Source organism: Balaenoptera borealis (genome assembly GCF_965194805.1).
Source record: "Balaenoptera borealis genome assembly, chromosome: 9".
NCBI classification, from domain to species: Eukaryota; Metazoa; Chordata; class Mammalia; order Artiodactyla; family Balaenopteridae; genus Balaenoptera; species Balaenoptera borealis.
The window spans coordinates 50,315,926-50,333,983 of NC_138873.1; the positions used below are offsets into that span (position 1 = coordinate 50,315,926).

Genomic DNA, 18,058 nt, shown 5'->3' on the forward strand with positions numbered 1-18,058 from the left:
AAAGAAAGATAAATACATTTCCTAAACTTAGTAATGCTTTTAGATACATGTTTAAAAGGCAAAAGACTTTTGACACATTTCCTACTTTATTATTTCTATGATTTACAGCCATACAAATTTTCAGTTGTCTTAGAATTATTCTCTAGAAATATTTATCTCACTTAAAAATGTTGCTCTAAACAACCTGATTAAAGAAAGACCACATGTATTAATGTTCAGTAGCACTAAGTTCTCAGCAACATACTAGTTACCACACAGTCTTGGTTAAAAATGTTCTGGCTCCCAGAACTTTTGCTTTGGGAGTTAAAACTAATTCTCTTGTTGGTTGGGGGGAGAGGGAGGGGAACACTTCTGAACCGGTTACATGAGGAGCTCAGCAGAGCCCCTCCCCAGTGAAACAACCACAACTGGTAAAAATTATAAAAACAAAACAAAACATTGAAAGTTCCTGGAAATTCTCCTAATGGCATACAGCAAATGGAGAAACATTTATTCAAGAAAATCTACTAGATCTTGGAAAGAACAGCAAGTCTGTGACATACGAACTGCAATTTGTTTCCCTTCTACACCCTTCTCCCAATTCAGTGGGACAGAATATCTACTCCCGGCAGGTGTCGCCGAAAAAGACAGTACCCCTTCCTCCCTCCCCAGCTCTCAGTCTAGAGCCTTGGTTTCTGCTCAGGAGGTGCAGGCCACCAGCATTTCCCATTCCTTCCAGCTCTGTGCTGCAGACGCTCTATTCCAGGCAAGCACATCTGAAATTGGGGGCTCCTTTCTTCTACCCAGTCCTACTTGTAGAGTGGAGGCTTTACTCCAGCACAAATACTGGATCCCATCACCCCCACTCACTGACAGGGTGAGTCAGATACGGTCACTTACAGCTGACTGCCCATCAGAAAGAGTAGAGGCCAGAAGGCTGTGGGATAACATATTCAAAGCACTGAAAGAAAAACTCAACCAAGGATCTTATATATAGCGTAACCATTTTTCAAAACTAACTTTCTTATGTGCATGTGTGGGTGTACTCACTTGCTCTCTCTTTCTCTCTCTCTCTCTGAGTGTTACATTTTATAAAGCCTGAGCTAGGATCTTGGTGCTATAAATGGTAGCTCTAGAAATGGCAAATACCCATTGTCTGTGTCTTGTTATTCTTAACTGACAAAAAAGAAAATTAGTAATTGAACATATTAACATAAATGAGCCAAAATATATAAAAGACACCTCAGGGATTTTATGAACCTGGCTACTTCTATTAAAACCATGAAAAATACTTATATTTGAGAGATCCACAAAGCACATTTTAAAAAAATGTTCATTTATGCTCCTCCCCATCTCCCCTTGGAGACTAGCTAAAAATTCCCTGACTAAAGCTAAAGGATTTAAGATAGGAGAAAAAGCTAATGTCAATCTCATTAAAAGCAAGTTAGGAAGCAGTTATCCTTTTAGAAGGCTAAAACCTACAAAATTAAGGGTCTTGGGAGCAGCATAAAAACACTCAAAAAAGAGAATCTAATTGGCTTTAAGTAATAAATATTCCCAAGATGAATGAGTTTCCCCTTTATTCTTGCTATATATTTATTTTTTATAGAAAAAAAACCTCTCTATAATAATTTCTCCCAACCTGCATTCCAACTGAATTTTATGTTTTCAGCTCTATTTATTTCATCCTACATGTCCCTTCATAATTTTGATAAGGTAAATATACTGCATAAAAGAATATTTTCTATCAGCATAAAATGCTTTCAGCATATTATGAGATTATTTTCTTTTCCCTTTTTACTACCAGTTGGAAATGTCACTCCTTTTTAAAAGGTTCCTATCAAATATAACCAACAATTAAAAGGCTTTAGCTTGGCATAGACCTCTGTCAAGAGTCAGCCTATTCATTGTTTTAACATACTGAAAACCAGAACAAATTTTTTCATCTTCATTCTACGTACTTCTGATCCCAGACCAATTTCCCTGAGTATTTCCCAGACGCCTAGATGACAGTCATCATGCAAAAGTGATTTCTTTCTCTCCGAGTAGAGAAGGCTGTGTCATTTGAGTTGGACACCAAGCAAAGTAAATAAAAAAGGACAGTGTGGGAGGATGGAGTGGTGTGGAGTTCTGGTGGCTGGAGAGGACCCACAAGCCCACCAACAGGGAAGAGGGTAGTATCCTGCCGGGAGGTCACCGTGTCAGCTAGTCACTATCCTAAAAGCCTTCAGGGAGAACAGCACTCTGGCAGAGAAGTATCAAAAACCACAAGGGACCAAAGTGACTCTCTAACACCAAATCTACTGTTCCCTTACTAGTCTGAGGCTCACACTTTATTGTTGTTTTCCCTATATCTTGGATCTGCAATCTATTTCTAAGGGTGTTGCTTTAAAGAACAACTGAGTCCATCACTTAGTCTGCTATAATGACACATTGTACTAGCAGCTTACAAGAGTATCTTCTGACAGGTGACACAGGCAGAAAAAGGACATATATCAAAAGGGGCTGGATGGTCACAGAGCTGAGAGTAGTAAAGACTACAGGCCATCAGCCACCGACTCCATCCGAGTGCCCCAGGACCAGATAAAACAACTTTGTGAGGGATGCTCATGATCCCATCCAGTGGTTTCCCAAGCCTCCTGCTGGCTGCCAAATAACAATGGAGTAGGTCAGAAATGGGCAAGGTAGCTACAGGACAGGATCAATCCATGTCTGGGGACCAGTGATGGTCCCTGAGCTTTTGGTACCACCCCACGAAAAGACAAGTAAACGAACTGAAAGTAAGGGTTTAGAAACATCTGAGTTCATGATCAACGAACTTGCCTTGAACAGGCAAGACTAGTTTGGGTATTACTGAACTTATGTGAGGAGTCACATGTGGCCCAAGCTGAAGACAAGCTATGCACAGTAGGATCCTGTGTTGGCCTGTGACACATTTCTGGAAAAAAAATGGTCCTTTACTACAGATAGTTGAGAAGCACTGCTCTAGATTCTTATAGATTGTGAATTAAATTAACCACGATAACAGTCCAAAACATCCCAGCCAAAGTACTATTCACAAATTAGGCATGCTGAAAAAGCTGAGAGAAAATATTTCAGTCACAGAAGACAACCATTCTAGTCCTTTCACACATGTATTATTTTGACAACCAGACTATACATTTTTCAAAGATAAGCATTTTGTGTTTTGCTATTTCAGTAGCCCACATTATTTCTAAGGCAGTACTAGACAAATCATAGCCTTTTATTTACTCCCTATTTACTCTTAAAAATTCTAAGCTTTATCTACATGGTTGAACTAGAATACATAAAGTGCATTGCCCTGAAGATAACAAATGCTTACTTAGTACATAACTGTGTCACTTTACTGGTAGGTTAGTCTTTTAGTGACTTCACCATCCAAGGACAGTCTCAAAGAGGCCTCAAATTGTGAGAGAAATTGCTACCACAATACCTGAGAATGCCACCTAAGAGAAACATGGAGACACCTTCAGCCCTTACCCAAAGTTTATTAACTAATACTTGTGTATAAAATGAGTATCTGGTTATAAACTTGGTTATCAATTGATTAAAATAAAGCTTTGGTTTTACAAGCTTAGTTATCAACAGATTTAAAATGAGTCAAGGAGGAATTGGGAGATTGGGATTGACATATATACACTAATATGTATAAAACAGATAACTAATAAGAACCTGCGGTATAAAAATAAATAAAATAAAATTCAAAATAAAATAAAATGAGGCAAGGAATATTGCTAAAAGCAAATATGCCCAGAACAATGAAGAATGATGAAAGTACCATTACAACAACACGGTACAGCATCTAGAGGCCACTTAGTGTAAAGGCAAACTGCCCAATTCAACTCCAGAACAGCCAAGGGCAGCTATTTTTAAACAAAGTTCAATAACTGATCTTCAATTCGTTATGCTTAATCATCAAGGAAAGTTCAATTCTGAATAATTAACCTTGGCTAATGAGGCATTCAATATTACATACACTTTAGGAAATTTCCATTTTAAAAAGCTGTAATAAAGTATCAGCATTTAAAGGAATGAATTTAACCTATTAAGTAACTAATTAAGCCTACTGTATTTAAGACACATTTTACTTACAAGTTTTTTTTTAACATATAAGTAACACTTAAAGTGGAATTTAACACATATGGAATGTATGGAATTTAAACACATGAACTCACATGACATATACCGACATGCACATGCCCACAAACAGGTACCCATTAAACATGAAACCTCAAGGGATTTGTCAAGACTGAGCTGAATGTACAGAGAAGGGGCCAGTCCTACGGAGAAGAAACCAATCATACCTACCACTCTCAACCTTCCTTGGCAGCCACCTAAGGCACAAAATGCACCTAAATGGATTACACATGAAGGGCTATGAGAGCACACCAAGAAAAATGAACTTCAAATACAGGGGAATATGCATAATCAAAGTCTCAACAAATATAGGGTCACCAAATAGAAAGCACTAATCAGAAAAATGAACATAAGAGAATATGAAACTATATAGCATAGTTCAGACCATATTAATTTTGTTAATATCTATAGACACCAATCACTCAGTCAATACTGCATACAGTCCAGTAGGTTTAAGAAGCAGAGAGATAATTTTGTAAGTGTTAAAAAAAAAAAATAGACTCGAAATAAGGCTCTGCCAACAGGGAAGCTGAGATACAACTGCCCTCTGCTTGGCTTCCAAGGTCCCAGTGACCTGGCCTCACCCAACTACTTGCCAGCATCCCAGGACCCATGGGCATCTTCATGCCCGCACCTCTGCTGCTGTCCCTACTGGAGCTCTCTCCTCCCTTCCCCACATCCATCCAAATCTTGCTTCTCCTCCAGGGTCCAGCCTGAGTCTCATCTTCCCCAGGAAATCTTTCCTTGTCATGCCAGGTCCAAGAAGTCTACCTCTTATGTAATCTCCAATACCATTTACCTTTGACTACACAGCTGGGCTCTTAATTCCAATCCTGGAGTTGTTTTCATATGCACTGGGTTTTGTCCCCCATCCTAGTCCAATCATCTTAAGACTCCCCGGGACAAACCCATGGTAGAGCAAAGACAGATTTACTGACCCACTAAGGACAACGCACCAGAAGAACTGTGGGGCATCTCACAAATGCCCCACAAAGCCAGACCACAGACTCCTTAAAGGCCAAGGCCATTTCTATATTTGTTCATGAATAAATAAAGGTGTTATTATAGGATTTGGGGACACGATTAGGTAAAATTTAAACGAAGAGACTCAAACCAAAGCAAGACTGTATGTAAAGAGATAAACATCAAGTCTAGATTGTGAAGCAGACTCGTGGTCTCATTTCTTTGAAAGCAATAAAGTTAGCAGAGCTGTAGACTGCTGTGTCCAGAAACACCTTATCTGAAACTCTGCATGAGTTGTCAATCGAGGCTGCTTCTCTGCGTCAAAATGACTTAGCTCATCCAGGCAAGAGGGGCATGTTTTCTCTTACTGACACAATTTTAAAGAGCAAAGTTTCTGATAGTCTGTGATTTTAGAGAACAAAGTTTCTCAGTGAGTAAGAAAGCAGTTGTCATTCAGAGAAAGGGGTTATGACACTTTACACTGTAGCATGTCCTTGGGAGAAATTCCTCTTAACTTAAAAGCTGGTTTTACCTGTATCTGTTTTTCCAGCTGATGTTTACAATCCAAGCCAATTTTTACTTTTTCATTCCTTGACAAGACAGACTCCTTAAAGGTCCAAACCATCGCTACATTTGTTCCTATCCTACACGAAACTGAACACAGTCCTAAGCACATAGCAAATGCTATATAAAGGCTGTTTGATACTTGGCTGATAGATAATTCAGTTTTAAACAACCAAAGCCACAGAGGATGGGTCATATTTATAAACCTATATAAATATAAGCCTTGCAAATTATCTTCAAGGAGTCTATGTAGGAAAAAAAAAAAAAAAAAAGAGAGAGAGGTAGTAAGAGGGAGGCATGTTTCTTACCTACAACGCCAAAAGCTGAAACAGCTCGAAATAACCCGGATGATCCTTTCTGTCCCATCTTTGTCCTATTTCCTAGATCCAAGCGGCCAAGAAGTTCTCGCACTTCTTGCTGAGTATATACATGCTAGAAATAAGCAAATTTAATCTGTAAGGTTGTGCTCGCTTTTTAGGTTCATTATTTATTTACCCCTGAAAATTAGAAGCTGCCTACAACTTTACATCATTAGCTCTTTCAGAGAAGTATATATAATAGTGCAGGATTAAGCTACAATTTTAAAAAGCCAACAAATTTTTTTTTAACATCTTTATTGGAGTATAATTGCTTTACAATGGTGTGTTAGTTTCTGCTTTATAACAAAGTGAATCAGCTATACATATACATATATCCCCATATCTCCTCCCTCTTGCATCTCCGTCCCATCCTCCCTGTCCCACCCCTCTAGGTGGTCACAAAGCACGGAGCTGATCTCCCTGTGCTATGCAGCTGCTTCCCACTAGCTATCTGTTTTATATTTGGTAGTGTATATATGTCCATGCCACTCTCTCACTTCGTCCCAGCTTACCCTTCCCCCTCCCCGTGTCCTCAGGTCCATTCTCTACCTCTGCGTCTTTATTCCTGTCCTGCCCCTAGGTTCTTCAGAACCGTTTTTTTTTTTTTTTTTAGATTCCATATATATATGTGTTAGCATACGGTATTTGTTTTTCTCTTTCTGACTGACCTCACTCTGTATGACAGTCTCTAGGTCTATCCACCTCACTACAAATAACTCAATTTTGTTTCTTTTTATTAAAGCCAACAAATTCTTTAACGTTAGCAGTTAAGGGTGGTTCCTGGATCCCAGGCTGCTGTACTAAAAAGGTGTATCAAAACCTTATCTTCTGGACAGAGATTCAGAGATTTAAGGTATCCACAGACAAGTTTCAAGAAATCTATAAACCCCTTAAAATTGTATGCAAAGTTTTGGTTAAACGTGCATATGTGCATTTTTATGAGAAGGCCCATAGCTTTCCTCAGGTTCTCAGAGATCCCTGATCAACCACTCCTACCCCCAAAGAAAGCCAAGAATCATTACATTATATTAATAAAAACTCCCAGATGGTGCGTGTGTTGGGGATGGGATAGGAACCACGACTCCCAGGAGTACAGGAAGTCACAAAATACAATTTATCTAAAATTATTATAACATAGAAAATAGCTTTGCAAAGAGCTTATGTAAAATGGCTTCCAAACTGTAGCTACTAACATATTTGAAAAACCAGGAATCTACATGGATTCAGAAATATTCACAGACAGGAACCTCCATACAAAGGGTTAGTTAGGTGCTCTCATTTGAGAGTTAAAATTAACTGTTCAATTCCACCTTATTGTATTTCTCTTTTGACTAAAAGTCTCATATTTTTGTGCCACCTGAATTAAGTCTGTATTTCCAACTCTGGATAATATAACATCTGGATAAGAATAGCTTAACATTTCTCCAGCAAGTGATCAGAAGAGACTCTACCAGTCCTTTGTGACTTCAAGTAGCTTCATATTAAAGCAGAGTAATAAATAATCTCTCTTTGGTGGATGAAATATTAAGAGTTATACTGAATCCTTAAAATGGCACCCCTTTAAGAAAATATATTCATTATCTTATCCGAAGAGTTTGCTTTGTAAAACAAATCAAAATGAGGGACAAACTGTAATTCTGGCATACTTTCTGACATCAGTAATTTCTAGAAACCAGATAAGAGATTCAAATTCTAGCCAACCATGAAAAATTGTAATTTTTAGATGTATGATAAAAAAAAGTATATATCACTAGAAGCTGTAAGGATATTTCATATCCTGTAAACAACAAGTACGAAAGTTTCTGTTTGTATTCAGGTTTTCAAGATACTTACCCTATCATCAATTATTACCAAATCTTTTGGTTCTGTTCTATCAATTTTCAAAACACGATATTTTGTTTCTGCATGATTGCTCCCAACTAGAAAGTATCTCTATAAATAAAAAGAAATGTCATTAGTTTTTTAAGGCAGTTTGCCTTATACACATTTTATAGTCACCTCAGTTTTTTCAATTAAATGCAGTAAAGTCAGGTTACTTTTTAAAAGAAATAGTTCTGTTAAGTATATCTGGCAGATTAAAGAAAGGCTGATTCTAAAAGGTCAACTTTAAAATTGAAATATTCGTAGTGGTGTCATGATAAGCATCAGTCTGATATTTAAAATGCACCCAGTAACCAGGTCAGATGAATTTAATTATATTATACAGAGATTAACCTAACTGATTGGAGACTGATGTTTCAACTTTACCAGGAAGCAGCAGCTCTGGTAAGAATTAGAAAGCTCAACATATAATTAGGAATGCTTAGACAATTATAGCTAATTGATATAAATCAATATCAAATATTGACATTTTAATCAAATAAATCTTTACAAATTTTCTGTAGAAGACTAAAAATGACTTTAGTATAACAACTATAAAAATCCACCCCTAAGTCCTATAAAAGATTAAAATGAGTGTACTTTCCCAAATGGCTTTTTATAGATAAGCTATAGGAAATAATTAGTATTCCTTCTTTTCTGACACACTTCCTTGGAGTGTGTGTAAAAATACAGAAAAATAATCATTCTACATTCAAAGAAAATGCTTTTAAGAAAACCTAAACCAGATGAGTAAGTTTTGAATTGTGTTTAAGAAAATAAGTAAAACTCCACTAGGAAAAATAAATTATTTAAAGATATTTTGCTTCAGAAAAGTCCTTTGAAGTGACACTTTTTCAACACTGCAAAAATTGACAACACATTGCCACCATCAACTGGCATCTAACCATCTCATAGGTCACATAAGATACAGATACACAAAGCAATTAAATAACAAATAAGATTCTCTAGATTAATGGCCAAACTGAAGTATGTCGACCACTGGATCTCAGAGCAGGAAAGATTAATGTTGGGTACTACAGATGCAGAAAACGTCAGAGGAGTTAAGACTTGAATTGAGCCTCAAAGGATGGGGAAGATTTTTTAAAGTAAGAATTTATAACAGAAGATATGTAAAACAGAATATAAGCACTTGGTTATATTGTTTTAATGCTAAATCTGTAGAAACAGATGGATTTTTAAATTATTAAGTATATATCTGTTTATGAAGATCTGACCTAGACTTCCAGATTATAAAGAACAAAACTCTATGTTAAAAGATGATGGCTTAGCCCAGACTTAAGGGGAAAGCTAACCAAAATACTGAATCCCTCATCTCCTAGGGAGAGGTAGAGTCTGGATGACGGTACCAATTATCATGAGGTAGAAATAAAGCAATTATAATAAAAATTAGTAAACTAATTTGAGACATCCAGCGACCAGGATGCACTGGGGAAGCAGCTAGAAGGGCAAGGACACAGCGAGAGGGAGGAAGTCCAGCGTTCTCGGGCTGACCTCAGCGAATTCCTCCCTGAGACCCTACCCACCCCCGAGAGGAGAGCAGGGTCACCAGCCTAATAAAATCAACCTCAGAAGAATGGTTTGTAAACTATACATGTTTGTGAGCAGGAAAGGGAGCCACCTTCTTGAGGACTTGAGGAAAAACAGTTCCCAGGAAAAGAAATAGCAAGTGCAAAGACCTGAAAGGGGAAGAAGCTTGGCGAGTTTGTTAGAGGAACAAGATTAAAGAAGATGCTCATAAAACACCTAACACAGTGAATAGTGTTCAGCACAAAGAAGGCACTCAATGAGTGCTACTTCCTTTTCTTTGCTTTACTTTTTAAGATGTCAGCAAGTCTATGCCATTGTATTTGAGAAAAAGATCCCCAAAAAAGAGGAAAAAAGAGATACCCCAGAGGGGAAAAAAGCATATGCAAGACCGGAATGGAGCCAGAGTGGGAAAATGCACAGATCTATTAGTAATCAGTCTTTGTCCTCAGGAGAGATGAACATGCAAATTCACAACCCTGAATAGACGTCTGAACTGGACGTGATGACAACACAGGAAGGGCACTTCACTCATTTGGGGAGGGTCAGAGCAAGCTAGCCGGAGAGGCTGGTGTTGTCCTGATGCTGAGTGTGGCCTTGAAGGACCTCTAGACAGGACCTGATGTACTGAGCCAAGATAGGGCACGTGACACCCACCCCCTCCTCCTGCCCCCGCCAAAGAACTTTTGCTTATATCTGAATTTAGCACTTCCTCTGAGCACCTTGTCCAAATTTGTTTGGGGCAGGTCTGCCCCCTTCACCTAAATATAAGCAACTCAGGAGTCTGGGGCTAACCCCCTAACCCCTGTGGTTTTTAATTCTAGTCTAGTAGCACAATCTGGTTCCACAGGCACTGGGTAAATTAGTCCACTCACCACGGACTAATCATTTAATCTGCTGGGTAACTTTCTACAACATTTATACTAACCCATCTTGTTTGGTTACCTACACAGAAAGGCAGCCCTTTTAAGTCAACCACTCAGTAAAAGGAGGCACATCACAGCTTTAAGAGAGGGAAAATCCCTGAGTGAAATTCCTAGAATTTCAATAGATCCTAGGGAATCTAAAGATGAACTGTAGTAGGACTATGATTTGGCAGTTTGTAATAAAAAGACAGATATAATTCCTGGGATGCGAGTGGGAAAATGCACTATTGGCCTTTGGAGCACACACAGGAGGGCAGATCTACACCCATCTTATCCAGACCCTTGCATGAAGTCTACTCCACGAAGCAGAGGGGCCAAGGCAAAAATCCAAAGAATTCAGAAGCAGATCGGAGTGGGGAGAAAGAAACGGAAAGCAGTACAACTATCCACATTCTCCATTTTTTTTTTTTTAAGGAGAAAAAAACAGTTTATTAACACATGCATCGTGCCTACACGTGGGAGAACTCAGCAATGAGTAACTCAAAGGGGTGGTCAGAACTTGAGCGTATATATAGCATCTTGACAAGGGACCTCTGGGACAACATTAACGCACCACATTCTCTATTAAAGTGGTCTAAGAATCTTGAAAATGTTTTGTGCCGAGAGGAGCGACCTCTTGTGGATCCAGTTGAGTGAGAAAGAAAGCCAGAGCGTGCAGCTGTGCACAGAATCACTCTCCTGCACTGCCCTCTGGTGGGCGGTTCACCATCGACCTTCACACCAAATTTTTAAGAAGTAACTTTTCCAGAAAGGCCTTATTTCTACTTGGTTTTATTTCCATCTTGTTAAATAAATCAGCTCTATAATTATGTATATACTTAGGCTTTATTATATTTAATATTATGCTTCAAAATGAATTTCAGCATTTGGGGGCTTAAAAATTGCCCTGAAATATCTTTTCCTTAAATTCTTCTCCACTGCTGATTTTTTCTAATTTTTTTATTTTGAAGATTTTCAAACCCACAGTAAAATGAACAGAACAGTACAATGAAAACCCATATACCACTCACCTAGATTCACCAATTGCTAATGTTTTGCTGCGTTTGTTTTCTCCCTCCTTCCTTCTTGAGATAAGCTTTTTTTCCTTCTGAACCACGTGAAAAACCAGTTGCAGGTATCATAATACACCATCCCTAAAAACCTCAACTTGTATTTCCTAAAAACAAGGACATACTCCCACATAATCATAACACCACTGATACAATATTACCTATATACAATCCATCAGATTTCCCCAAACAGCTGGCTTAAAAAACAAAAAACAAAACGGAATTCAATCAAGGATCCTGCATTGCATCTGGTTACCAGGTCTTATTTATTTATTTATTTTATTTTTGGCTGCGTTGGGTCTTTGTTGCTGCATGCAGGCTTTCTCTAGTTGCGCCGAGCGGGGGCTACTCTTTGTTGTGGTGCGTGGGCTTCTCATTGCGGTGGCTTCTCCTGTTGCGGAGCACAGGCTCTAGGCACACGGGCTTCAGCAGTTGTGGCTCGCAGGCTCAGTAATTGTGGCTCGCAGGCTCTAGAGTGCAGGCTCAGTAGCTGTGGCGCACGGGCTTAGTTGCTCCGTGGCATGTGGGATCTTCCCGGACCAGGGCTCAAACCCGTGTCCCCTGTATCGGCAGGCGGATTCTTAACCACTGCGCCACCAGGGAAGTCCCAGGTCTTTTTTTAAAAATGTCTTTTAAACTAGAACCGTCTCTCTGCCTTTACTTTCAAAGACTGTCTTTCAGAACATTTTTAAAGGTTCACATTTTTAACACCAATTTTCCTGGTTCCCTATTGACATCATTCACTTGGCCATTTACCAGTGAATGTCTCATATGTGCCAGGCACTGGGCTAGACACCTAAGGGCAAAGATAAATTGAAGATAGATTTTGGGCACAGAACTTGCTAATGGATTAAACTGGAAAAGAAGGAGTAATCAATCCAATTACTTTTGCTTGATGAGCAACTAGCTACATGGTGGTGCCATTTACGGATGTAGGCTTGACTGGAGAAGAAGCAGGTTTGAAGGAAAAACAAGATTTCTGTTTACAACATTCCCAAAGGAATCAAGTGGGAACTGAGTCTGGAGCTTAGAGGAGAGATTTCAGAAGGTGTCATCAGCACATAAACTGCATTTAAAGTGAAGTAGCCAAAAAAAAAAAAAAAAAAAAAAAACCAAAACAACAAACAAAAACACCCCTAACCTGAGGCAATCTAAATAAAATTATTTAGAGGCTGAATATGGAGAAGGAACCTGCTGGGAAGACTGAGAGGAAGGACCACTGATTGGGAAAAACCCCAGGACAGCTAGAGTCATCAAAGCAAAGGAAGGACATGATTTGGAAAAGAAGGGAGCGGTCACTGCCACATCAAATGCTGCTGAGAGGTCAAGAAAGATGAGGACAGAGAAGCGTCCAGGGGGTCTGACAATAGGAGCTTGTGAGTGGCTGTTCCAGGGGCAAGGGGCAGTCCCCGTGAAGCAGGGGCAAAATCCACAGCAGAGCTGGGTGGAGAGCAAATGGGTAGCCTCCCGGGTAAAGACAGAGGAGTGAACACCTCTGTTCCTCCCAGAAATGTTACGAAAATCATACTAGTTTTTTATGGTCTTTTTTTTTAGACATAAGCCCCAAGGGCAAGAGAAAGAGTGAAGTAGCAGCAAAAAAATCATTTGAAACTGAAAAGCATGCCCAAGAAAGCAGTGGGGAGTCAAGAAGCAATCCAATTTATACTACAGAATCTCCAAAGGCACGGAAATTTGTGGCATCTTTTATCTCTGGAGGTAGGAGTGTAAAATTTCGGAAAACTGAAGCTAAAAAGGAGCTAGCACAGCTTCTAAAGAGGAAAAAAAAGGCTTCAAACGAAAGATCAAGAATAGTGCAACACTGGGACTTCCCTGGTGGCTCAGTGGTTAAGAATCCGCCTGCCAATGCAGGAGACACGGGTTCGAGCCCTGGTCCAGGAAGATCCCACATGCCGTGGAGCAAATAAGCCCATGCGCCACAACTACTGAGCCTGCGAGGCACAACTGCTGAGCCCACGTGCCACACTACTGAAGCCCGCACGCCTAGAGCCCATGCTCTGCAACAAGAGAAGCCACCGCAATAAGCCTGTGCACTGCAATGAAGAGTAGCCCCCACTCACCACAACTAGAGAAAGCCCGCACACAGCAACAAAGACCCAACGCAGCCATAAATAAATAAATGAATGAATGAATGAACACTAGAAAGTCTCCACAGCAACACTGAAGGTGGAAGACAGGGACATAATGCCTTCAAATTTTTAAGGGAAAATTAATTTCAATCTTTAATTCAGTATTAAACCTATCAATCAAACCTGAGGGTAGGATAAGGACATTTTCAGAAATGTATGGGCTCAAAAAAATTCCTGTCCATGAACCCTTTTGAAACAGGAGGGAAGGGGGTAGAGCACAATCTTTAAAAGAATGACATAGCTCGAGGACATGACATAAACTGATTAGAACCAAATAGGTCCAGGATGGCAGATGAGTCCACTTCCACTAGACTTGAGCCTCAGTATATGTGCATTGTAACACATCAGCAAGCTAAATGACACACCCACAAGCACCATGACAGTTCCAAGACCATAAAGGTCAAAAAGTGGGCAGTGGCCCAATTCCTGGAAATCCCCACCCCTTCCTCAAAATAGCTGGAACACTCCTCCTACCCATTAGCCTATGAAATTATCCACCCCTAAACTGACAACCCTGTACCCTGGTGCCTCTCTTGCCTTCTGAGATGGCGCACACTCTGTCTGTGGAGTGTGTTTCCCTCTAAATAAATCCACTTCTTACCTATCAACCTGTCTCTCCCTGAATTCTTTCTGCGATGAGACATCAAGAACCTGAGCTTCATTAAGTCCTGAGACCAGGGTGTGATCTCAGTTAAAAGACTGTGGGTTCAAGTCCCAACCTGGGTTTTGTCTGGATTCGAGTCCCGGCCTGTGGGTTCAAGTCCCAATCTGAGTTACACAGTTTCACTTTCTCATGAAGCAACTGAAGGAGGTGCTCCACCAAAATGAGAGCATAAATCAAGAAAGAAAAAAATACAGGCTCTGGGAAAGTCAGGAGATCATCACAAGAGAGGTTGTTGAATGATGGTCTAGGGAGATCCAGGATGGCGGCTGTGCTGGAGGCCTTGGGAGCAACCAGTCCAGATTTGAGCCACTGCTTCAAGAAGATGAAGCCAGTAAGAATACCTAACATGCGTGAATGTGCCGAGAAGAGACTTACATATCTGGAAAGTTGGGGTTAAGTTCATTGTAAGTTCTTAGTAATAACTCGAGATTGTAGGAAGAAGGAAAGGTCATCTCAAGTACTGGCAGTCTGAAGTTCAAATGGTGAAGGTGAAAAAGGAGGTAAATAAAATGCCCAAAAGCAACCGGGAAGGAAAAGGGAGCAGTAATTGGAGTGTAAAAGACTTCCATAGATCAGGCACGCATCAGCTAGACTGCCTGAATGCATGCATACACGCGGATGAGGTGAATCGACTCCACGGGGGAGAACATCTGTGTATGTTAGTAGATTCGTTGGGGGGTGGCGGTTTGGCAAGAACTGGGGTGGAAAATTACGATACCAAAAAAAGCTACCTTAAAATGCCTATTAAGATAGAAGATGATCTGACCTGGCTCTCTTCTGAAAGTTAAGTATCAAGAAAAAGCTTAAAATTTCAATATGTAGCTTTAACAGTGGTGACTTGGTTTAAAGATGAATGTCTTTCTAAAATATATACCTGAACTCCAAATGGAATACAATAGGTAATCCACTTAACAGGAAATTCGGTATCTACTAACATTATCATCTCCTTTGATAATGACAGGCTAATTAATCACTCACTTTTCAGCTGAGGGAAGAAAAATCAGCCTCCTTGAAAGAGGAGACATTTTAGGTTGTCTGACAGCTTCTATTAATGCTAAACTTCACTTGAACTTTCAGAATAAAGGTATTATTTTTAAAGATCATCACAAAGTTACTTCTCACAATCTTTAACAGTTTTGCAGGCCTGCCACCTCTCTGATTCCAGCAATCCCACAATGGGTAACACAGCCCAGAAAGAGAAAGGAGCCTCTGATACTCAGAGAGGGATGTCGCCAAGTTCACACTCTTCACAGCTTCAGGGCTTTACTGATGGGCAAGTGTCAAATCACCTCTAGAAACAAGTGGAAACTTTGTCACCTCCAACCACATCTTCTAAATCTTCTATCATCACCATGATTCTCTCTCCAGTTTATATCATTTGGTTCCCAGTTCCACAGTCCCTTAGTGAACCACATCCTATGCTGTCCTCTCCTATCCCCTAATTCCCAAATCAAGACTAATATCAAGGGCTAACTAAATAAGGTACATTCCTCATGAAGTGGTTCTTACTTATTTTATTCTATTTCGTGTGATGGGGTGGGGAGGAGGGAGAAGCTTCCTTAAATCTTTTTAGAACGAGGCAGGAATTAAATAAACACAAAGATACATACATACACACTAACAATTCTGAGCTAGCAAAAGTAAAAATTATCTTAACAGCTTCCCTCCCACAAAACACATGCAGACACAAAAATCATGCAGACACAAAAATCTGCCACAGTTCTGTTCAGCTACCAATTTTAAAGTTAACTGCTATGTGTTCATTTCTTTGTTATGAAATGGTCACTTATTGCAATGGTAAGACCCCTAGAGCATCATGTATTAAGGGCTAGAAACTGGAAATCATCTAAGGTAAACTGCAGGTTTTTTCCAGGATAACTTCAGATTGCTAAATCACCTGTGGGCAACTCCTGGTTGCACTGGGGTGTATGAGCATCAGGGCTGGATCTGGCCTTAGTTTATCTGTAGGCCTGGGTCACATGAGCCAAAGGACAACATGAAGGTGCTGAGTGCCAGAGAGAACAGGTAAAGCTTTGGAGGAAGCAGAACCTTCCCAAGGCCAGAACTGTATCTCCTGCACGCTATCTAGCAACCCATCTCCCTTTCCTTTCCAAACAGTCCTCAAAATCCACCTCTAAACACAAGGTGACAATGCCAACATGAACCTCACCTCCGGGCAATTCTACCGAATTACCCTTCTAAATGAAGGCTCAGTACGAGAGGCACACTATCTTGCTCACTGTCTCTTTTGTTCCTCAATGTGTCCCCTAACTCCTTCACAACCAATTAATACCCTCCCCACCAACCAAAACAAGAATGCCCATTTCTTTCATACACTTGTCGACAATGACTTTGGTCAATCTTTCCAATCTTTGCCATTCTGACAAGTGAAAAATGGGAATCTATTTTCACATTATTGCTTTAATTATTAGCAAGTTGAACATCATTTCATATTCATACATTTTTGGCAAATCACCTATTCAGGTCCTTGTCCTTTTTTGTCAGGTGTTTTATTTTTCAGATTTTTTTTTTTTTAATTTATTTATTTATTTTTGGCTGAGTTGGGTCTTTGTTGCTGCATGCGGGCTTTCTCTAGCTGCGGCGAGCGGGGTGCTACTCTTCATTGTAGTGCGCGGGCTTCTCGTTGCGGTGGCTTCTCTTGTTGCAGAGCACAGGATCTAGGCGCGCGGGCTTCAGTAGTTGCGGCTGGTGGGCTCTACAGCACAGGCTCAGTACTTGTGGCGCACGGGCTTAGTTGCTCCACGGCATGTGGGATCTTCCCAGACCAGGGCTCGAACCCGTGTTCCCTGCACTGGCAGGCGGATTCTTAACCACTGCGCCACCAGGAAAGCCCCAGATTATTTTATAAAAAAAAAAAAATTTGTATATAAGGATATACTGCTTTATCTATTGTTCAGGCTACTAATACTTCTTCCACAGTCTTTTGACTATTTTTTTACTTAGATTTATAGTTTTAAATGCTTTATATTAGAAAAAAAAATTAAGTCAATGATCTAAATTTGTACCTTATGAAGCTAAAACAAATGAACTGATTAACCCAAAATCTATAAGAGGAAGAGGCTTATCCATAAGCCTAAGAGCAAAAATTGATTAAACAGAAAACAAACAATAGAGAAATTAACCAAGTCAGAAGTTGGTTCTTTCAAAAGGGTAATAAAATTGATAAATGCCTAGCAAGGTGGATCCAAAAAAATGATAAAGAACACAAAACACCAATGTCAGGAATGAAAGAAGGAGCTTCACTACAAATCCTATAGAGATCAAAAGGTTAATAAGGGAATATTATGAACAACTTGATGCCAGTAAATTCAACAACTAAGATGAAATGGAAAATTTTACTGAAAAACACAACTTATCAGAAGTGATTCAAGACCCACTGAAACTCTGCATAGCCCTATACCTACTATAAAAAATGATTCATTATCAAAATTTGCCCAACAAAGCAACTCCAAGTCCAAATGCTTTCAGTAGTAAATTCTAGCAAACTTTAAAAAAATCAAACAGGAAGGAGACCAAGATGGCAGAATAGGAGGATGCAGAGCTCACCTCTCCCCATGAACACACCAAAAATATATCTATATGTGGAACAATTCTCACTGAAAACAAACTGGAGACTGGCAGAAAGACTCTTACACAGCCAAGACTCTAAGAAAGAGCACATGGTGTCGAGTAGGAAGGGAAGAGAAGCAATCAGTTTGGGGCCTGGGCCCCTGGGAGGGGACACAGAAGAGGAGGGGGGTTACATGGGCTTGGAGATATCCTCCCCAGCGGGTGAGCAGTTCAAACCACATATTGGGCACCCCAGCCCTGGGGTCTGACACCA

General features: G+C 39.9%; 1 protein-coding gene across 3 annotated transcripts in view; it reads right to left on the reverse strand.

The window, feature by feature from the left end:
* The window catches only part of FIG4 (FIG4 phosphoinositide 5-phosphatase), a 130,483-nt gene that overhangs the window by 98,341 nt on the left and 14,084 nt on the right, over positions 1-18,058 (reverse strand). For all 3 annotated transcript variants that reach the window (XR_014248192.1, XR_014248193.1, XM_082404734.1), the window contains exons 2-3: positions 7,857-7,955; positions 5,973-6,096 (exon numbers count right to left, since the gene is read on the reverse strand). Coding sequence is in view for 1 of the 3 variants with exons in the window: in XM_082404734.1 (XP_082260860.1) it covers positions 5,973-6,096; positions 7,857-7,955 (223 nt within the window). In the remaining 2 variants the exon portion in view is untranslated. The remainder of the gene's footprint in view (positions 1-5,972; positions 6,097-7,856; positions 7,956-18,058) is intronic.